This window comes from Manduca sexta, chromosome 17 (genome assembly GCF_014839805.1).
Source record: "Manduca sexta isolate Smith_Timp_Sample1 chromosome 17, JHU_Msex_v1.0, whole genome shotgun sequence".
NCBI classification, from domain to species: Eukaryota; Metazoa; Arthropoda; class Insecta; order Lepidoptera; family Sphingidae; genus Manduca; species Manduca sexta.
In genome coordinates this window covers 12740234-12764585 of record NC_051131.1, presented here as the reverse complement: position 1 = coordinate 12764585, position 24352 = coordinate 12740234, and the positions used below count along the sequence as shown (strand labels likewise).

At 34.0% G+C, this 24352-nt stretch overlaps 1 protein-coding gene and 1 long non-coding RNA gene across 4 annotated transcripts in view; one reads left to right on the top strand and one right to left on the bottom strand.

Moving 5' to 3' along the window:
* Nucleotides 1-21827, bottom strand: part of LOC115450424 (CD63 antigen) — a 29809-nt gene extending 7982 nt beyond the window's left edge. For 2 of the 3 annotated variants that reach the window (XM_030178441.2, XM_030178449.2), the window contains exons 1-2: nt 21606-21827; nt 118-306 (exon numbers count right to left, since the gene is read on the bottom strand). In XM_030178441.2, the coding sequence (XP_030034301.1) occupies nt 118-306; nt 21606-21665 (249 nt within the window). In that variant the 5' untranslated portion in view covers nt 21666-21827. Of the gene's footprint in view, nt 1-117; nt 307-9985; nt 10016-21605 lie in introns of those variants that run through there. The other variant, XM_037439527.1, reaches the window with a different exon arrangement.
* LOC119189540 lies at nt 1937-2531 on the top strand. The gene is made up of 2 exons (XR_005112458.1): nt 1937-2177; nt 2301-2531. It is a non-coding gene; the product is annotated as an uncharacterized LOC119189540 (long non-coding RNA).
* Nucleotides 21828-24352: the final 2525 nt, after the last annotated feature.

Genomic DNA, 24352 nt, shown 5'->3' with positions numbered 1-24352 from the left:
AAAACCTACGCAAATTTACAATGACTGAAATGTTTTCTATTAATACTTAACATCAGATGCAGTGAAGCCACTGCCGAAACACTATATAAAAAAAAAATCTATGAAGAGAATACATACCGTGACAACCATGCAGTGGCTCTCCCGTATCGCTCCGCAACATCCGAAGAAAGCTATCGTGAACATAACAGCTCCAATGATGATGAACACCCATGGCGCGACGGTGAGGTGTGACTGCAATTCGTCCTTCACAACCTTCCAGTTGACGACGAACACCACGCCGATGGCTATCAGCACTATGCCGAGCAACTGGAAAATAAAATATTCTATTAAGCACAGTGATAACATCAATAAGACGAGGGTAGAAACGACCGTAAAGTGAGGTTTGATTGAAGTTCAGGCTTAAACAATTGCAATGTTGTTTACTAATATGTTGCTGGTTTCTGGTGGTACATTTATAATTATGGTGGTGCAATTAACAAATACAAGATTTACATTTAACCACAAAAGTAGCTGCACAAATTCCAAATCGCCTTTAAACTTTTGTGTCAATATCAACAATCTTTTTTTCTTCACTAAAATAAATTTCACGTGGTTTAATTTATTTCAGATGAATAAAAAAAAACTTCGACTGGAATTAATGTGTAGAAGCATTTTGAAGTTTTTAATTTATTTAGTTACTTTCGTGCCTACTACCCGCCATAGTGGCCTATGCAAATGATACTAGTCTACTATCTTCATATATTATTACTTCCTTTACTCCATATACCAAAACGCAGCCATATTGATATTGATAGGCCTATTAGTAAATTGAGACGTCAAATAATCTTTAGGAAAGATTTCCTTGCGATGTTTCCGTTGCTGTTACGTTGCGTGTTTACTATCTGGTCAATCTGGGTCAAGTGTAAGCTAAAGTAAGACGGTCCTGAGCTACGCCGAAAATCGTAGTGACCTTTAGGAATCATTCGGTTAAAATAGAATGGAGAACATTAGCCCATTATTGACGCCGACTTTTTAAGACATTAACCTCGAAGGGATAGGTAGAGGTGCGACGAGGGCACCTACTTTTTGCCTGTGTTTCGGCCCATGATCTGATAGGGGGCCAGCCTCTTGCCATATCTGGCATACTCTGGGCTGATATTGAGTAGAAAAACACAATATCACAGCTCGAACTGGGATTCGAACTCAGTCCCTCAAGGCAGTGTCGTACCGCGAACGCTATACAACTACTCCACCGAGCAACTGACTTTTGCAAATATAATATGTATAAACTTTAATATTTGAATTTTTCAATGGTAAAACAAGTTAATAATCTAAAGGACAATGCCCAAAACCAGGCTATCTTTGCGTCAGTCATGCGTCTTAACCAAATATCCACAGAAAATCATCATTTTAATTATTACTTCATTTGTATTTATTTCAGTCGTAAGCGAATGGGGGTTTAAAAGATATGAAAAAAAAAGTTGTTTAATTGTTGCAAATGAAACACCGGATAATTTACTGCCAATATGGCGAAATGATACCAATTTGTAACAAATTCCCATTTTAAATGTAATAAAAAAGTAAATATTATGTACAATAAATATGCTTGTACTTGAATCTATAAAATATATGTATATTATTATGTAACAATATATTTATTCATCTCAAATATATTGTTATAAAATAATACATTTTACTTAATAATTATGAACAAACTCCAAAAAGCTGGTAAAAAAGAGAAAATATTAATTGTTCCAAAAACAAACAAATGGCGACTTGTACTTGTATTGACAGAAATACTAAAGTCAGCTAAAATATGTCTGGACTTTATTTTTAAATTATAAAAATATGGGTACAGATTATTATTACACTGGCAACTGAAATTAGTGACATTTCGACACTTCAGATTTGTTTGAATGTTAAATCATTATATATTATATTTTAATATTTTATCTTACTCAAGATCGGAGTGTTTTTCTTATGTATTTTAATGTTTAGTGAGAAATCCTCTGTTAAAAAACAACGTATATAGTGTGTGTTTCGAACTTTGAGACGGAAGGCTTTTAGTGAGCAACACAATGTCGTCTAGAGCCTAGACCCAGGACAGTTAATCGAGACGGCTTATCCTGGCGGTGTATTGACTGCACCTTTGCGGTGCCACAGCAACGAGTATATTTATTGGACGAGTTGTCCAGTTTGTAAGTTATGTAGATTATTATTAACATACCCACAATGTGGGAAAAATCTTGCCAAAGTTAAAAAACAGTTTAACAATAATAATAATGGAAACATGTTTACTCAACTTCTACATTATATTTTAGGTTTCAATGCTGGAATGAGTTTGTGCTGCCTGCTGGAGATCAGCTAATAGAAAGGTTCACAGACAATATGACATGACCCAACCAGCGCTGCAAGAAGTGATTCACTCAGTTCAAGAGTATATATAAACCTGCTGCAGCTATATCAAATTCTTGTTTTCATTTTGGGATGCCAAGAATATATACCTCTATTAAAAATATACATCTATATAAAAATATACATAGGATTTCGTATTTCTCGTTTTATTTTTCTTTCCCTATGATAATTAACTATTAGCCTAATCAGACTGTGAAGTGAGTTGCCTGGGATCAGAATCCTCCAAAGACGGTTGGCGTCAGGCATACGGCCGGTCATAAAAGCTAAGCTGAATCTATTCTACAATATGTATTGACGCCATATTGGAGTGAGATAATTGTAGGTGGAAAAAAAGATTAGGTAATCCATGTAATAGGATAAGTCGTAATTCAGAAAAATATATACACAAAAGGTCAGGTAACATATCCTCCGTGGAAAAACTAATATTCCGTCATTCTATCTTAGAAGTTTTATTGAAGTTTCGTTTTATCAGATATGTTACTACCTATCAGTTTCTTATGAGGGCAATTAAAGGTAGGTGAAAGGAACGTCCAATAATTGTTTATTGCAATAACAATTAGGTACTGCAATATTGAACTTACTTAGGCACGTAACTACTTTCTACCGTACATTATTGCAGTCCATACTTAACCTCAAAATAACCGCGTTATAAAATTACTCCGAACTCCCATCGAATATCCAATTGTTTTACATTTTTATAAAAACTAGGATATATTCCCTATAGTTTAGTGAAGGTTTTGTACAGACGCAAGCGTAGCCCAACTTTCATACAAAAATGGGCATTCTCCTTTGCAAACATTGTCCTAATTTTCAATTTCTTCGTAATGTTAACCTACATAATTCGCCTGAGTTTCCGGGTATGACTTCAGTATATTTTTAGAACATTGCGAGGATTTCTGCAGAGAATACTTGAGACTCTAAATCAATTTTAAAAGCATTTGATGTTTAGAAGCATCAGCCGCGTGGCGACTGACTTACCAATCAAAAATCTCATGATCACATCATTTAAAAGGCATGTTTGCCTCCCTATAACTTTGAAATGAAATGAGCCCAATATAGCTCCTATACCCACTGAACTCCTAGTTACAAACATTCCTATTTTAAATGTACAAATACAAAAACATTGAATTCTAAATTTAAAACCGCAGGAGAACGCATGACCACGCCGCCGTTCCGCGATACACGTAGTACATTTATTTTTGTTCCGCCATTACTGAGTATAAACATAATTTGTTTCGAAAATATTCTCATATTAACTGCTGAACTACGTGTAAATGAAGTAAGGAATTTAAATGAATATGACTGACAAAATTTGAAATTAACCTTACGTCTCTACGTGCATTATTGAATATCATTCGTATTAGTAACACGGATTTCCGTTATTTTAAATTCACCCTTTTTAATTAATGAATGATGGCATTGCTACGAGGAATAAACGCGCTAGTAGACAGTTGAAACTACCAGTAATACTCTTAAACTTAGAAGAATTGGTTGCCAATAAAAAAAACTGACTGGACGAAACATCACAATAGCGTCTACTCATAAAATAGCAACACCACCAAGAACTTTGAATTACAAAGTACTGCATTACACTCCTGGAGATATGGATGCCAGTCTCAAAATACTGTCTAGAAATTAAACAGGCTATAACACACTCCGAACCCGACAACAATGTTCCACTGCTGCTTGGTATCAAGGATAGACTAAGTTATGCTGACGGATATTGACAGGATGCAACAAAGGTCATTATTAAGCTTATTAACAAAAAAAGAATGACATACATTTAGCCATGTGTAATTCAAACAGGACTTTGCTCCAACGTTATAGAACTTGTTTCGCCTATTAAAGTAATTTAAAGCATATAAATAGTCCTTAATATGCCTTATGTCTAACGAAACATGTGTTGTCATTGACATACTGTGGAATCGGGTCAGGCAGACCGAAATAAACCCTGTCAAGCCATTAACGTCAAACCTATTATCTGGCATATGGTTAGACTTTATATTATGCAGCCTATATTTTGAGCCTACATTAATTTTATTGTTTTAAAGCTGGCACGCTGTCTTGCAATTGTTTTATAGTGGCCTAAAGAAGAGCCAAGTGATGGTTTAATAAGTCAGCAAGTTGTATAACTCATCCTACAGAAGTTAATGCTCAATATTCCTAATTCCGTAGCCGATCTTTATTTTTATAAAAAAAAAATAAGTTTTCGATGATGTTCATTGGATTTTTTTTCTTTAAAATACATATATAAAATCTGGTCTAAATAACTCAACGCGTTCGTGTTCGCACTTTTGGATTCCGTTAGTTCCGCTACACTTCTCTCACGTGTTAATAATAAAATCACGTACGTTGCTGATATTGTTTATGCAAAATATAAGATATTTGGAGTAGGACAATTATCAAAAAAGCTAAATTGATGTCATGTTTCATATGAGGTTGTTGCTTTTATAGCACAAAATGGCATGCGTGGGCCAGGTTGGTTTAACGATAGAATGTACCTACATACTTTAACAATAGATACATAGATAAATATTAATAAATTGTTAGATTTCAATAAAAAAAAAATTATTGCTTTGAATGACGTGTCGAGCTTGTCGTCCACTTAATGGTAAGCAACACAAACCCCCATAAACAGTAGAAACACCATCCAACACCTTCAATTAGAAAGTATTATTTGGTATTCCACTGCGCTCGTCATCCTGAGATATGAGATGTGTTTTATTATGTCCAGTAGTTACACTCGCTACCATGTTCTTCAAACCAGAACACAACAGTGACTACACACTGCTGCTTGGCGGCCGAAATAGACATTGCAGTCATACCTATCCAGGCGGACTCTCACGTATGAGAGACCATACGTGAATATAAGTTATTTCGTTCCCTACATGTTTACGCCATTAATGTCAGCCAGTAACTAAAACACTAGCCTTCAAAACACATTTATTGTTCTTAAAATTAACGAATTTTTAGCTATTAAGTAAAAGAATAATGCATTATATTTTATCTCATATTTTATAATAACCATATGTAAATTAAAACATAGGCAGTTAATTAAACATTGAGCAACAAGACAACAAGCACCCTGGCGATACACATGTCAATGTTAAATGTCAAACATGATTACAGCTGACCCGACATTTAAAGCCGGCTTGAGGATGCCGAAATATTCTTATGTATATTAAAAGTATTAACTATACTTTGTGAAATCTACCCTATTATTATTAGAGGTTAAGTTTGTAGAGGATAGATTACAATTATTGAAACAATTTAAATTTATTTTTCTATACAACAGAGTCGTATTTTATTTATATTGTTTAAGTATTTATTACTGGAAATTACGTTCAAACGACTTTATTATTCCATTAAACGGAGCTGCCTTGGGCAACCTCATCGGCCCTGCAATGCAACAGCAAAATTGCTACTTGAAATGAAAACTCATTTTCAGTCTCTCAGACTGATGAGAATTCTCTACTATATTCTATTTTTTTATGTTAATCTATAACACCAATATAACTGACATAATTCCCCTCCAAATAATAGGGACAAAGCCTATCGCCATGTTCAAAATCCAATGGTGAGAGAATCAGAAAAAACTTCGTCTACAGAATTGTATGTACACAGGAATGTCACTCGTTGAGGTTTTATTACGCCGCGTCGCACCTTAAACTTTAAACATTTTAAACGAAGTTTACCGAAACCGGTAAAGGAAAATATCGTGCATAAACCTAAGTAATCTCGATAAGAATTTCGAAGGTATGAGAAGTCTTATAACATGTAGTCTACTACGCCACAATGCATGAACCCTGTTAGTAAGGAAGTCCATTCCCAGCAGCAAGTTTAATAGAGGGCTGGTATTATGTTTACCAAAACCGTATTTACGCAGTACTTACATAGCAGTCGCAGCATATACATTTAAACCCCAGTATAGCATCCCAATGTCATTAAAACTGGTCTAGACCCCTTGGAAGCAGACGGCGGGACGTGGGAATATTTATAATCTCATCTGTCTGCATTACCTCGGTTATCGTGGAGCGGATTGTGGTCTCCCCTTCCTTTAAGTGTTCGAGACTGGATTTGCATATATCGATGTCAAAATTCGATTTGGAAATACCGATTTTCGCTAATATACATTTATGAGTTATAAAAAAGTTAAAATATTGCCTAATACTGCTTTCTATCTATGGCAAGTCTTTTAAAACGAACAAAAATAATTCGCATTACGTATCCACTGCAGATTAGCTTTTTGTTATTTTTAAAACTTTACATAAAGTAATGAAGTCCAAAGCAACCTTTTGACTACGAATGATGCCTTTTAAAAGACCTTTGATGTCCTTAAATCAAATCTTAAATAACAACATAAAGTCTTAACCTAACTCAAATATCTCACAAAAACAGAATTCCTTAGTAGTCACGACTAAAACCAGTTCTGGGGTTGTTACCGATGCTACGCGTTTACGTTTTATTTAACACTTAGCAAGTTGAACGTTGCGACCCCCTTTCTTTATCTTGAATAGGTTGCATTTTAAATGCTCCACAGTTTACTTCGAGATAATTAAGTCGGTTGTTCGCATAGTTTAAGTATTACAATTTCGTAATTTTGCAGTTACGGCGGGTTTGTCTTTAAAAGCAAAAAGAGTCCTTAAAGAAGTTTGATTTAAACATAAAATACTTTATTACTTTTTAATAATTTTAAGTGAACGGAAAATAACCGCCAATAAAAATCTGGCTGTCCGTTTATTGTCTTTGTACTTATTCGGAGATAGTTAGAAGTAAATACCATTTACCTACATGTGATTTTGCAATACAAAGAGTTTTTACGTGTAACACACAAAAACATAACATGATATAATACAATAATATATACTTCAGATGCCAAGGCACCGTGTCGGTAACCCCGCGAATATGTTGCCATCGTATGTTGCATAATAAAATGGCGGCAGCACACAATCGAAATAAAAATACACAACTGGTGAAATATTCTGTTATTTAATTTTTCGATGTATTAGCGCTATATTTTTATATAAATGGTAACGGCTTCAACTTTTTGCTATTAGTAAATTGTTACATTTATTGGATACGTATGATAATTGTCTATTATCACGGTTTTAAAAAATGCTCTAACTAGCTGGTCAAGATGGCGTCCTTATTTTTTTAATACGCTTCTTGTTTTTGTGTGAAATATTTATATTCAAATATATACACTTAGATTCCTTTAGACTTTTACACGGTGAAGTCGCAGGCAAAAATTTGTCACTGTAAAAAACATTTAAACTTTAATTTAGATAATGCTCTTATCTTCAATTTATACATAGATGACTAACAAAAACAATAAGATTTTAATGAGGCATTTACAGTGTGAATAACAGCCATTGTTCCCGCAAAATGGCCGCTTTACTTATGATTCATGCAAATGAATTTCTTTATTCGCTGATTTTAGCTACTATTTATAAATATTACGCGTTGGTTAGCTCTAAATTAAAATAGACGGTTGCTTGAACACTATCTCAGTAATACTCGTATAGAAATTATGTTTACTACACATGTCGGAGCTAGCTGTCTAGGCATTCTATACCTATCTCTGAAATGCAAGAATCAGTCATTATAAATGTTTGTTTCATTGATTTATTTATTTTGTAACTCGTCCTGCATTAAGCAATGTGTAGGAACTATTTTACATTATTAGACTTAATATCGTACCTAGATTACGATTTACAAGCGCAATTCAATGCCATTCAGTTGGCAATTCATAAATCTGGTTGGAGTTGTTACTATTGCTTGATATTTGTCATCTTTACCAGGCGGGATTTCTCATCTCATAATCCCATTGTAAAAAATATAAAACAAATTTCATTGTTCGTAAAGTTGCATGAATCTTTTATGATTTTAATTTTAATGAGCCCCGTTCCATTTCTAGGCGTCCCTTTGTTTGATGGGGTGAGGTCATTGGACTGTTACGTCACAAAATATGGGTTAGTGGGTTATATGTTGGTCGGTAGGGTGCATGAGGTACTTTTAAGATTACTTGATCCCACTTTCACCACTTTAAATAACAATATAAATTATAAAATTTTAAAATGCATGTCTTTGAAGTCCACGAAGACAGATACACGTTTGAAGGAAACAGAATTTCAACATAACGACTCCGTCTTCATCTATAACCAAGAATACACTACAGCGAAGTTGTTTCTAAATTTAAAACAGTAAAGGACTCTGCAGTTAATAAGTACAATGTAGATTGTACAGAGAGAACTTGGCGGACAAGACTTCCGTAGACAGCAATGGCGAAAGGTGACATTTTTCGAAAGAGAACCCCACACAACATATAGATACTAATGGAATGCGGCCTGCAAACCGTTCTAATGTTAAATTCTACATAAAGGCAAGTCGACAGGGATCGGATTATATGGATCTTTCGCTACTGGTATACAGTCAAAATTATACTGGCATTATACAATTCTCTATTGAATTAGCAGGTAAGAAACAAAACTAGCCAGAATAAAGGCGGCCTTGTTACCTCCCATATGGTTTATTCTTAAGCTCAGCTCAGATACACGTACGGACCACCGACCCAGATAGTGCCAGGTCTGCACGTTACGGAATCCAGGTCATCTGCGTAAAACTGACTGCGGTTGTAAACTCTCATTAAGCAAACAGCGCTTTAGATTCGGGAGTGTCATAAATTTCGTAATTTTTCGTAAGGTCTGTGTTAAAAGTTTAAATAAGAGACATGACTTTGTTATTTGGTGCTTCTTTTCGGATTTTACACGCATAAGTAGGTTATATTTTTGATAAAATTATCCTTGGAACTGTAAATTAATTATTCAATATGCGTAAAATTTGGAGGACTTAGCAGTGTTTTATAAAACTTACTAAGAACAAGCAATATCACTTTCAAAGTGATTGAACTCATTATGAATGCACAATAAAAACATTAAATAAATTATACATGTATTATAATTAGTTCTGGTCTATATTAGTTCTTTTATGTTTGTTTTATGTCGTGCCATGCAGTTGTACGATAATTCAGGTCACGACAGATCAATAAAGGGTTTGTCACGCTAATAATCATGCTTTGTGCAGCCAGTGGGGCCACTCACCCGGCTAATAGATCCTATTTGCCGCAACAGACAATATTTCAAACACGACAGCTTGTGCTCTAAAAAAGTAGCTGTTGATATTTTTTAAACAATTTTTCTATGCAGAATTATGACAGTCCATAAATTTTAAATTTAGAATATTGTTTTTTAAACCTACGAAAATAGGCAAAGGAATCACGGTCCGTACAGTTATAGAACGGATTTAATTTTAGAAAACATAACTCATGGTTTGTTCAAAGACCATGTTCGCGCTGTGGTCGACAGTAATGTATTTCAAATGGTGTTTGCACAATCTAGCAAACAGTTTCACTTTCTAAATACGTCGATGCTCTTACAACATCTGTTATTGGCGTCTTGCCACTAGGGAATTCCTGGGTCGATTCCCGTTGAATCACAACGCGCCCGTCTGGATGACTTATACATACTATAAAGGCAAATGTGCAGTTATTCATTTACTATGCGCAGTTTATATATAAACCTATAATACTTACTTTTACATAAAGCATTAAGTCTGCTAATTTTTAAAAATAATTTTATTTAACCGGAAAACACTTCTATAAATTTTTTTAGACGCTGCTCAAGATTGCTTCAAAAACAATGTGTGAATAGCTTACAAAGTTGTAACTGCTCTTACGCTATCAATCTTGAGGTTTATCGTAGAGTCGTAAAGAGTATGCCTTTTATTCCTCGATAAACTAGCGTAGAAGTTTAGTTACAACACAGAGTGTTTATAAAAATAAAATATCATACCATTTTAAATGTTAGCAAGTTATTAGTGTTAAATAATATATTCTATATAATGTTTACAGTCTTGCAGTTTCCCTAAATACGTGACACAAACTACGAACACATACCACTGTGAAACCAAGCTTATGACTTTTTACGTATTATCTTTGAGACATAGAGAATTTGTTCTTTGTATTATATTTTTTCAAATATATACAATATATTTTATTCTTAAGGATTCCATCTCTAGCAAATTGAATTTTTGCAATACTACAATCGCTATATACAAATAAAATTATAAATTCAAATAAACATTTATCGTAGCAGATTTGTATGTCATACAAAGATGGTGAAAATTAATTTTAAAGAATTATTTACATTTTAATTTGTAGTTTGGGAGAAGTTAACATCGCACTCTAAAGCCAGCATGTGCCGTTATCGAATGTGAAAAAGCAAACACGCTGTGTTCTTGACTTTGCACGTTATCTTTATTATACTGTTTGTGCGCCCCACTTGTAATTTCTTTACGTTCGTCATTTAAAAGATATAAGTACTGTTTTAAATTATTATTCAGAGAATTTTGCATCCCAATTTTGAATTGCCCGGGCAAATCATTAAACTACTGGAATTATAGTCATAAGTTTAAATCAAATGTTTTTTTTTTTAATTCATATGGCTACGGAGCCAATTATCATTACGCGACCTTATTAAAAAGCACTCTGCATCACTTATTGACTCTTAAAATACCAACCAATCAACGGCATGACATTCATTTCACGGTTATTATGCAACACATGCTGTACCAATCATATGGACAATATGACCCGCCCAAAACTGCTCCCAGGTGCTCATTGCTCCCAGAAGTGGAGATCGTTTCGGAGTCAACGACCGGGTGACAATGGTGGGGGCAGGGAGTCATAGACAAAGAGCAGGCAAGCGTGATAATGTCAGTAAAGTACAATGGCAGTTGAAAAAATAATATACTTGTCTGTGGTTCAACGTTGAGTTATGCAAGTGTTCTTATTTTAAAATTCATGAGCTGTAGGTACTGGTTTTTATTCCGATAAAAAACATTAATCTATTACTTATTTCCTATTACTTTTCGCAACTAATCAAAATTCAAAGTTAAGGTGCATGCACTTCAAAGGAAAATAGTTTCAATGTCTTCAGAATTAATCTGTTAAATCGCTTGGCTTGATATTCCAGACATATTATTGAACTAAGGACGCTATTAATGTTGGAAAAAGCTCTGCTCCTTGGGAATATTCATCATGCTGATGAAGCAGTAGCATATACTTATATAGAAAATAATTATGAAAGTGTCAAACGAAGAGCAATTTATTATAAACTTTAATGACCACTGTTTGCCATTTTACCAGCCTTATCAGAAAATTGATTCTGTGCTGTGAAATGAACGTCGTGTTGAAAGAAATCATATTACCGTTCGCATTGACTATTAAATAATTCATGTAAAACACATTGAAATGCGAAATCTAATATGTTTTTAGTATTACGTAATATATTCTCCTATTTTTGAGTAAAAGTAATAATTAGATTACAAACGAATTTTCTTTAACTTAAAACAAAAACTTATCCGATTGTCAGCTTTATTATAAAAAAAAACCCTCCATCATTCAAAAATAAATTCATGAATAATTGCAGAATCATCAATTTTTTTTTTCATATAAAATATTATTATTAAAACTATTTTACACACAAAAACTATAGTTAAAATAGGTTTATTCTACTACTTAATTGTAAAGGGTTGGACAACCTCGAAATATAGAATTTATAACTTAATATTTTAATAGCTTTGTTCTACTAAGTCCTTGTAAAATGTCCTCGAGCATTACATGATAGCCTTTATATACAAAAAGCTTTTATTTTAATACTGATATCATATTATAATTATTAAATAAATAAATAAATAAATAAATTGATTGCAAACATGCAATACATCATAGAGCCTCGATACGTAACGTCCTTGTATGCACCAGTTTAAAACTAAAGCTGATTGTTCAAATCGCTTTAAAAACTTAGGAATATTTGAGGCAACTGAGACATTGTCGAGTCTCCAAATCAAGGACCTACAATATAGTATCCTCAACTAAATTCATATTAACATTTTTAATCGAACTTTCAATAAATTACTTATTGCATTTACATATTATGTAAATCCCTTTACCTCTACATCCAGATTCCAGAGCCGATTGCCATTAAAACAACCTTGGGAAGATAAATTCCAGCAAACGCGACGACACCCCATCGCGCCAAACCTGACACGTATTTAATGACAAAATATCGCTTGGCGTCGGAATTCAAAGCGAATAATGTATGAAGTGACGTAGGTGTGCGCAAAAATATTTAGCTTTTAAATCTGTTTACACTATAAAAAAGGTAGGTAGAATTTGAATTAAATATTATTTAGCACTAGGTGTTGCTCGCAGCTTCCCCCGCGTGCAAAGCCTTATGTCTCACTATTTAAGAAATCCGATAAAAACAATCAATTCCCATGGGAGCAAGGTATTGAGATAAAAAGTAGCCTATGTGTTAATCCTTCATCCAAACGCATTCAGTTGTTTCTACGCTAACAAACATCCAAACATTTTCATAAACTTTCGCATGTGTTTTTTATATTAGTAAGATTAGTCAATGTCTAGCATATGAACAATTCCAGACAATAGGTTTCTCGTATGCGACCTTCTTCTTGATGGTATTTAATTCTGCCGCCGAGCAATGAATGCTCATAAAATATTCCTACTTAAAACACGAGTTACCTCGTAGACAGTTGTGGCATCTAATATGTTATAGGGTAAATGGTGACTAGTTCTCCTACCTTAACATTCACAGTTTTTAATGGAGTTTGTAGTAATTTATCAAGGAGTCATTATATTTATAATAAGCAAACTATCAAGTCTCATCATTTGATTTCTTAAAATAGACCTTGTAAAAAAAAGAAATAAAACCCAAAATGACTTTTACAGTCATAACATTCAGATCTGCATTACCAGACAGATACCATAAACAATTCTCGCTATCCGAACCATCAACAAGTGAAGTATGTGATACAAACTCCAGACCCGTTGCAAAGCATTCGCTCTCGAAATGTGCAACATCCGGCCTCGATCTAGTTTACAAAAACTTCTTGCATCAACTGGATGTTAGTACAGCGGACGAGGTTTCTAATTCCTATGCCGTTTCTATATTTAAATCTCTATTCAAATGTGGTTGATTTATTACGATATAAATATTTCAATAATTCAACTCGAATAAATTGAGATTTTTTATATAGGGTACTACTATGTGGTATAGAGTGAAGAACACGCCATAATGCCTTAATTCAGTTACATTCCAAGGCCAGCTAATGTAGATATACACACATTTAGTCAGAACTGACATACCTTTAGAAATAATGGCGATAACTTGTATCTCGTTGGACGAAATTGTAGTCAGACTCTACTTATCAGGGCTAAAAAGATTAAAACTAAATTAGAATAATAATCTTTTGACTATACTGAAGCTGAGCTTACTACACAAAGTGCGAAATCGACAAATTCATATAAGAATGCTAACGAAGCAAGAATCGAGTGAAGTCATCAAGGTCGCTGACTCACGTCTAACCATCATAGCAACTAGCAACACGATAGAAAATTAAATACGAGTTATATTAAATAGGGTCATTGCTTTATGGATAAGAAACATTTTGATTACTGGGCCCTTATTCTGTATGATAGTGTAAAGGCGTAACGCGGTCGTGTCATGTTATCTTCGAGAAATGTGTGTGGAATGGTATTCTGTAAGCCAAATTTCTATAGTCCTAAACATGATGCGTTGTGTTACGTGCTTGTTACACACTGTCAAAATAACGTGCGGGATAGAGAATAAGGCCCCTGAGGTAATTTATTTGAATAAGCTGTCAGTTCCATAGTAATTGAAAACAAAATATTGACAGCATGTTGCCGCCATTTTGTGTCATGTGTTTGACAACAAATTGACACGTTTTTAAAGATATGAATGATGGAAATATTGGAAGGGCTTCCAGGTGCATAATATTTAATACTTTTCGGCGGTTTTTGCAGCGTAAAGGGTTGAATTTTTTAAGTGACTTGCCGTTAGGTTCAAATATAGTTTTGGGTGTGGCCAAACTCATCGGAGTAAGATTGTTACAACCGCAACGACTTTTAAAAATTTACAGTTGTTTTTCTTTACAATGACACTTAGGTGTGCAATATAGGGTTATAGACTTGGTAGACGTGTCAATGTTTTTAGGAATTATTAATAAAATCTCACTTTCTATCCTTTACAGAACAACTATAATACATATACAAGAAACTATAAAAATAATTCGCCTTTCATCCCAGCTATAAAGGGCCATATACTTAAATAATATGTACCAGGGCAGCATGAAGTACGAGGGGCGCCAGAGCGGCGTCTGCGAGCATTGCATGATGTCACCACGTCACGTGGTCCTTGGAACGCGATATAATGGTTGATGACCTTGGGACTCTTACGCAGTGTTTAATAGTATTCTTATGTTTAAGAATGTATTGTAGGTTACAGATGAAGTTATTTATCCGTAATAACTGTAGGAATGTCGCATGTCATGCCCAAACTAGATTATATGATCAAATAATAATAAAAATCTTAACACTATCTTTGTTTTCGTCCCTGTTATACATTATTACAAAATAACTATCGTAAATAGGTAATTATTAATTAATTTTCAAATCGATATTTGTCACGCATGTTAAGTTCATTAGTAGACATACAAATCCCATGGTGTCGATATTATGAGTTCACCAAGGACGTATGTTAGGAGGCACAAATTAAATTTAGTAGATAATTAATGGCCCACAATTATTCATCATTAAATAATCGTCCCATAGGTGACGTCACTAAAACGTACCTATTTAGACGGTGAAACAAGTGTCCAATTATCAGGATAATCGTACGTTATTAAAAAAAAATGCTTGTGTTGCCAGATATTACAGTCTTTCTAAAAAAATATATTTGGGGGATTTTTCTCAACGCACTAACTAGTTTTGGCGCCACTTATTTTTTTATATTTTATTATATACGCAGGTGTTATATTTCCTTAAACTCTATACAGAATTTTATGAACGCGAGCAAGGTGAAAGGCGAACGTTAGCATTCAAAACTTGTTCATACTGTCTTACAAGGTATATGACGTCAGCAGGATAAATTTCAAAGAAGTTGAATCACGTACAAAGGATTTTCCCTCTGTAAAGTACAAAGTAACAAGAACATGAAATGTGAATCATGAGTTCATATTATATGTATTACATACAAGCCTTTACCTATTAAGGTAAGTAGAGACGAATGAATTAGAAACTCCAGTGCCATAAGGTAGAATCTACTTATGACAATCTTCTTACAGTTGTGGCGTTCTAAAACTTGCATGTTCGAAATTCTTCACGAGTTTTGTAATTAAGTAAATAATAAAGGTTCAGTAGCCAACTGATTTCATTTTTATTTTTTCTAAATTCTTCATCTTTCTTTTAAAGTTCAATGATATATTAATATTCCATATAATCTCATAAAACTAAACCCTACACTAATTTAAGATTTTTAATTGTTCTTATCTGATAAACAGCCCTTTATATTCAATCAAATCAATAAATTCTATGCTTAGTTAGCAAACAGGTTTTAAATTTATAACTTGTTTTTAAAATAACTTTGTAGAAAACCTCACTGCACCCAATTTATCATGGAAAATACACCCAAATGTACCCAGCAATTATTAACAATCAAGGGATTAAGCCCCCCTCTATTCTTCTCCAAACAATTAATGGTACTGAGGAGTAATTAAGCCGTATATTAATACAGAAATAAACCATAAATGCTTCATAAAACTGTCGCCAATTCTACCATTAATGTTGGCCATGACCCAAATGTTTATTTTGATTGTGCTTTAGATTTTTATTATAAGAGTCAAGGGCAATAAATACATAATTCCTTTGCTATTAGGTCGAATTTTCGTATTTACCAAAAAATAAGTGTATACGGATGATATGTAACTGTATTCGTAGAACAATTACTGAGACACATTCTCACAATAGGTCGTCTTCCTGTCAAATTCTCTGTCATTGTCTGCCAAACTTCATCTATAATATCTCCATAGTATAAGTAATTATGGTTATAATATGTTGTTGAATTATTCCTTGTTAAGTTTCAATAATCGAATATTTAAGTAACACACTTACACCCACCCACATACCGCGCGTGTGTATTCCATCCCATGAAGTGATAGGAGACGAGCCTATCGTCACAAATACCAGACTCTGGGTTGATAGCGAGTAAAAAAACCCAATATCAGTTTGACCGTCCGGACAAACCCAGTAGAACCGCAATACAGCTACGCCACCAAGGCAGTCCACATTTAAGGAAATCCGTTTAAAGGTCTCTCAAGCCGGGGTCCAGCACATGGGTGCGTCTAAAATATTTTAAAAGATACTCATCATAAATACCGAATTATGCATGAAATGACACAGAAAAAAAAACGAAATTTTACGGCCATTACACAATTCGTACAGCCAAACTTCGGACAAAATAATTCATTAAATTTTTTATCTCAAAATCATTTCCCACGCGTAAACACGGAAATAATGGCCAAAAGGGCTTATAGACAACAAAGGAAAGTTTGTCGTAAGCCCCGAATGCGAGGGGCATTACAAATTCATTAATTATTCACTGACTGCACCTGTTGCCTCGTTTCCGAGCTGTTTTGGAGGGAAAATTGACTTCTGTCACGCCATCTCCTTGGGTCCAATACGTGAATGGAATATATTGAATACCAGTTTAAGTTGACCGCTGTGTCACATTATGAACATTTTATTATGTGAATATAACAAAAAAACGGGCAACGACTGTTATTTCATAATTACTAAGGTAATAGTACATTTAAGGAATTTACTAGAGTAAGGAGTTTGCTCTCCGCGTTTGTCCATTATTGGTGTGCATTGAAGAACTGCACAGTGCACACATGCTCACCGCGCCGGAGGTTCTTATTTTAAAGTTTGAATCAAATGCATGACGTAATGCACAAAACCTGCTTAGATGATACCTAATTTCCTTTAGTGATCCACCTTGAAAAACGTCACGTGTTCACAAAAACAAAGGAAGTAATATCGGTCGATTAAGCTGAACAATAAGTTATCCTTGCGATGCTGTGAAGTAATTTACACGGGGCAAGATCCCGTGAAGGTCGTCAATTTTGTATTCAGTCCGCGCGGGAAAAGATGCCTTCCATATTAACTAGATGTATTAAAGGTTAAATAAGAAAGGAAACTTAAAAATGTTTAACATTATATTTTTTGTTTTGTTTGTGATGCAAACAATCGCAATACAAAACGAATACCCTTGTGAAGAAGAAATATGAGGGCGTTTCTGATCTAATAGAAAACACTATTTCTAACCTATTTAAAATATACTTTAAATAGTAATTAATAGGACTTTGTCAAGACAAAGTCGCAAGCATTTACCCAGAAGTTGCTTGCAACTTATTCGTAAATGTATAAGCCGACCAAATACAAAAGTCACACTCTTATCAATGCTCCCAAATAAATGGTAATAAAATAAGTACTATTTACATTAGCTGTTTAATACGATAACTGTCAAATGAAACAGCACCTTAATATTTTGTAATCAAAAGGTAAATTGTCATAGATAAGACACTAAACCACAAATGAGTTATAAGTAAATGAATTGATACATTTTGACAGCACAAATAAACTCAAGATATAAACTTCATTAGCGGTCACCTATCAGTAAGGTGACCGCGGGAAGTTGTTAACCGCATGATTGTGTGCATGCGTGGGCGCATCTGCCATACACTCCTGCACATATGAATTATTACGCCATCTCCTATAATAGTATTATCATTTATAAATATAACACGAACATTAAATTTATGCTTTTACCCCTAAAGAATTAAGCAGAGGCGCAAGTAATGTATCACGTCGAGGACTTTATACTCCGCTCCATGGGTTTATGGTATAATTAAACAGGGGGCGATCTTATCGCGATTTCGGACACAATTACAATACAATTATTTAAACAAAACACTTATAATAATCATATTTAACTATTGTATTTGATAACTAAACTAGGGCTATCCGTTTTAGTTTACAAGTTGGCTTGGAAGATTACAAAACGCTTTGAAAAACCAAAGCATTTTTCGAATTTAACGAATATGTCTTAGTCTTCAAAATTATTTTTTAACACAAAAAACTACTTATTAAAAACGAGTGGATATTTCAGTTTTTTTACACCCTCGTGCCGCATCACTAAACTAAGATTGTAACGAAAAAGTGAAAAATTATATTACTTCGATGCAGTGTCTAAAGTCATTATTCCATAGTTAACTTCGCCGAATACCACTGTGCTCATTTCCAACTACTCACATAAAGTACTTGGGTGGTCCAAAGAATCTTGGATCGCATTTTTATGAATCCAGGGGTACGTCATCGTGGTTTTTATCGAGTGTAACGCTATACAAATCCAATCAACTGACACCCACATTGAGAAACCAGATCCGATATCCGATCTCATTGAAGAAATCTAGTTTCCGGTTTTCTACTGATATAAGTATTTACTAGCATGTTGGGTTGCGTTCATAAGAGAGGTTTAGATTGGAGAACTTGTAGAAATTTGTGGATTTCTGCAAACTTTGATGCTAGCAGGACTTGCGACGAGTTGCATGTGTATAGAATTATAGCAATATTGTCACATCTAGAAGTTCGTACGCAATATAATGACTTCACTTTTGAGTAAATAAAAAATACTACACAAGATTGCAGAAAATTGGTATCTTTACTAGATAGTTTATATTTATAGATATAAAGTCCTACTATCAAATTTGGGATTCAAGTTAACTTAATCTACTCGAGGCCCGACGAAAAACTTTCAAATGAAAATCGCCTTTCGATCATATAAGCTAATGGCTCTTATAACAATTCAGTACAAAAAGACATTGCGACCAATCAATTTGCGCGGTAAATTATGGCCCTCTTACTTTTGGGCAAAAGTCGTGGTGCTAAGAAACGTACAGAAGGGTAAAAATCCCCTAAAGCTTGTTATTGGTTATAAGATCAATTATGGCCATGGTTCTCCCCTATACAGCTTTAGATGAAATCACTTTTAGACCATCTGTACTCTGATGAAAGCTATTCGTGTCACATTCATAATCAAGTTAGCTCAATTTAATTATTTTAATTTAAACATAATACATTAACTACTATAATTATAAAGTGCAGATAAAACTTCATGTCTAAACATAACAATGATGTCATTGTTTGTCCGTATGACATTGAATTCTTATGTCTATAAGTGTATACTTCAAATGTAATAATTGGTTATGACGTCGCTCATGATTCACGTTACTTAAATAATATTAATTCCACGGATGATTCCACGCCATATTTCTCAATGTCAATCGAATTGAGAAACGGGAACACCATAGGTTAGGATAATGTTATAATTCGCCTCCCCTTCTGTCTACCTCCTTGGAAATAGTCGCGCGAATATATATACATTTTCTTTGAACGGACTAATCTCAGAAACTACTGTTTCGAATTGAAAAAATCTTTAAGTTTTGGATATTCCATTTATCGAGGAAGGTTATAGGCTATAATATCACACTATGATTAATAGAAGCGGTGAAAAGGTTTCAATGAAAATATATAATAAACGTAGTTCACAATTCTGAAGGTACGTTGTTACTTGCCACGAAGGACTCGGCCTTGCTTCCTTTCTCAACTCGCTGCGAACGGAAAACTTTATTTTATTTATCTAGTTTCGTCCGTGACCTAAAAAGGATGTCACCGCCATATTATCCTTAGTTTTACATAGAATATTTATCATAAACAACGGATATTGGGGTTGCTATATTATATAGGGAGACGTGGTAAGCCAAACACTTGTGTACAATGTTCAGGAAAAACTAAATTTCATCAAAAACATATTGTTTTTTTCTGATTACCGCTTTCAATAAATATGAAAATGTTATAAATATTGGTGTGGTAAATAAGAATTAATTTTATAACCAATCGACCACATTTGGTACATTGTGGGTGCAAATCAAAGAGATAAAAATAATTTATATTATAATTGGAACGACGCGATAAAAAAATTTAAACCAACTCATAAGTTGGTAACTAATTATCGTTGTTTTTTATAAGTAAGCAAAAAAATATTTTCTAATAAGATATAGCTATACAACTAAAATTTGTTTCTACAAGGCTTTTATCTGCCTACTTTTAATATAAAACAATGGCATTAAAATCAATCAAACATCAATTATGCATAATAAAAAATAAGAGAATGGTTGGTATTTGTTTTAAACATTCCCCCTCTTATATTTATTTCTCTTTTGTACTTATGTATGTACTTCCTTTCTTTTTTGGTCAATAGTGAAAAGTAGCGTGATAATACAGGATAGTACCATAAGTGAATATAACAAAGCAATGATGAGGTCCAGAGATAATCAATAGAACTTCTTAGTTGTTTGTAAATTAAATGTCGTTCCAGATTTTTGCTAGGCAGATACAGGTAACTAGTAAGTAGTTATAATAATTCATTTGGGTACTAAATGCCGATCTTTCGTGGCTGATTGTCTAACGAAAATATTTTGTATAGGCACCATTCTACTATGAACAAAAATGTTTGGGTCTTCATCACGATTTAAAATTCATAAGTTGAAACTAGTCGTTATTTTATTTCAATATTATTCTTTAAAACCAGTTATAATTCAAATCATGACTCGTTGCCGTTTGTAATACTAATCGAATAACTAATAACGTATAAATTACGTAGTTGGTATAATGCATGAACGTCTGTTGTGCTTCAAGCGTAACGACTAAATCTATGTCTATTCTATTTTTAAAATAAACGATTTTATTAGTACAGAATATTTTTCTTTGTCGAGATAGAGGAGTTTTGCATTTCGGAATATCTACTTGTTGATCCTTGTTTATGGTCCTCCTGGACAAAAATTCTGGACAATAAACGTTGATACTTACTAAATATGTTGTTTTGTCTCTTGACCTGTCTATAAATTCTCTAAACCTATAATTGGCAAACAATATGAGAGACCCAAGCCATCTTTTATTTGTATTGTAAGTAGTAAGTGCTCTTGCTAAATTAATATTAATACGTTATTGTCACAAATTTGAAATACAGTTTTTGTGAAAAAACATCTTAAATATTTAAGCATGACTCCAATCAAACCTGTATTCTAACTTTTTAATAGCCAAAGGCATCAAGGCGTTCGGCCACGCCGTAGGGCGACCCGCGCCGTTTCTGTTCGCTGGCCAACTACACCGGAACATAAAAACCGGTTTTATTGCCCGCCCTTTCCCAACTCACCGAGACCAGCAGGTTGAAGAAAAACAGCACATATTTCACAAAGCTCGTTCCACAACCCATTTTGACCGCACTATTATTTCACAAACACTTCACTCGCGTCTTTCGTTCGAGGTCACGACAGCAACGCAGCCTACCTGCTTCGAAGTAGTAAATACGACTAAATAAAAGCGGGCAAGAGATCGCGATGGCGGCGCGTCCCCTCCGCGCCCCGCTGTTCATGAATCATTCGTATGGTAACCAAAACTTCCCCGACAATGAGGATAAAAATATTATTATTAAAATTATTGACTCAAAGATTAAACGAGTCGCGTCATATGCATTCATAACTTAAATACGATATATGATGTATCAGAAATTATATGTTTAAAATTTAGAATCTTGTAACAGTTCAAGGTCAAAAGTTGTTACAATTAGTAACATTATGCTCTTTCATTGAAAAGTCGACACTAAAATGTCGCCAGAGTACTATTTTCATGAAATACAATTTAAAAAAAATACCTCAAAATGTACGTAAAAGAGTTTTGTGCTTAAATAATTATTTCTAGGGATTGCCAGGCGGTGCTGCTGCACGCCAACTCAACTCGCACTCCATGAACACAGTTCCAATGTATTCTAACTTACTTTAGGATTTTTGAGACATAACTTTTTTAATGACAACATATTAATATGAAGTGACTTTACGGTTGGTTACGGTAAAGTCACTTTATATTAATATGTTGTCATTAAACAGGTTATGGTTGGTTACAAATGTAATATAAAATACTTTTGGATTTTTTTAATACTGGAGTAGCTTCTTAGTGGCTGAAATTGCTCGTCTGATATCATTCATCATCATCATCATCTTTTCAGCCGGGGATCGTCCACTGCTGGACATAGGCCTCCCCTATTGCGCGCCACAGGGACCGGTTCTGGGCCGCCCTCATTCATCGGACTCCGGCGACCCTCACCAGATCGTCGGTCCATCTCGTAGGGGGCCTGCCTACGCTGCGTCTCCCGGTTTGTGGTCTCCACTCCAGAACTTTTCCGCCCCAAGGGCCATCAGATCTACGAGCTATGTGTCCTGCCCACTGCCACTTGAGTTTCGCAACTCTAAGGGCTATGTCGGCTACTTCGGTTCTCCTGAGGAACACCTCTTTTCTGATTCGATCCTGCAAGAAAACTCCGAGCATAGCCCTCTCCATTGCCCTCATTAACATCATTAACCTAGGAATAATTTATAAGGCCATCAAAGATAGCATGGTGGGTCATAAATGTAATGCTAACAATCGAAATCCAAAGTGAAAGTCTTAATCTTCAAAATTTGAGAAATGGTGCGAATTAATAACATGATTTTCCGTTATTAGGATATTGTTATATTATATTTATAAAACAATTTAGAGCTGACGATACCGAGTACCTTCGCCTTTCTAAAATTGAAAATTGTCTGTATAACTAAGTTTGACTATCAAACATTTTTTTTAGTTTTTCGCGTACATACCATTTACTTATTTGAACCATATAAGTACAAAATAAAAATAATTTTAATTCAAATTCTAGAAAATTTCGAAAATGGTTTTGTTATAAATGAAAACAAAAACTAATCTAATTAGTACCAGTTTTAACCCCAAAATCCTGTTACAAGTTGCTATTCATATATTATTATGACGAAATATGTGATTTGGCGCTGTTTCCACCGGTTTTCACCGACATTTAGTTTGTTTTAGTAGACCACTCAGTCACTAAATTAAAGGTCGATTAAATTAGACACATGATAAGGCTAAACATTAGAAAATAATATAATATATTAATACTCTGGATGGGATCATTTTAATAATGTAATATGGATAGACAGACGCTAATTTATTTTTAAATCCGATGGGAAGTGACTGTAAATATTACATTGGGTACAGTTTTGTATAATTAAATGATTTTGACCATATTCTGTTCCTTTGGCCAAATAATTTAAGAGCGAAAGAGATAAGAAATGAATCAATTTAATCTATTTCTCAAATCAAACAATTGAGATACAACTGTTTACAATATCTTAAATGTCCCGATTTTGAACCAAACGTGTAGATAACGCATGCGTGACCCCTCATTCACCCTATACCTATCTCGCTCGCACTCCTATTTTACTACGATCTAGAATCTATTGTCCTTTTCTAACATTTCATCTCAAGATCTCGTATGAGTGCTTCGACGTGAATTATAAGATGGAATTTGGGGAGAAGTACGAAGAAACGCACTGTACGAAAAAAATATTTTAAACTAAATTACTTATATTTTGCAAAAGTGCTGTAAAATTTTACGAAATGTATTTCTGATTGGTTTCACATAAGTACGTAAGTTATTGTATTTTTCTCCGTACAAATAAGTAGAGGACCAAGTACTTAATATTTGCATTCGTGATTCTTCTATTGACTGAGAGATTACAAACATATCGGTGAATAGATCTGAAATTACAATTCAAAAAATTCACGCCTTTATCTCTGTTACATTTCGTCGAGCATATTTTAATTATTTACTAGTTACCATTAGATAACACATGCAGCACATTTTTAATACATCCATTCAATATGAGAGCGTATGTTTACCTTTTGCAGGTTTGTTCGCCTGATTGTAAACGATACGACCGCCCATAAACAGTAGAAACACCATCCAACACCTTGAATTACAAAGTATTGTTTGGTATTCCACTACGCTCGCCATTCTGAGACATGAGATGTTAACTCCATTATGTCCAGTAGTTACACTGGCTACTGGAAGGC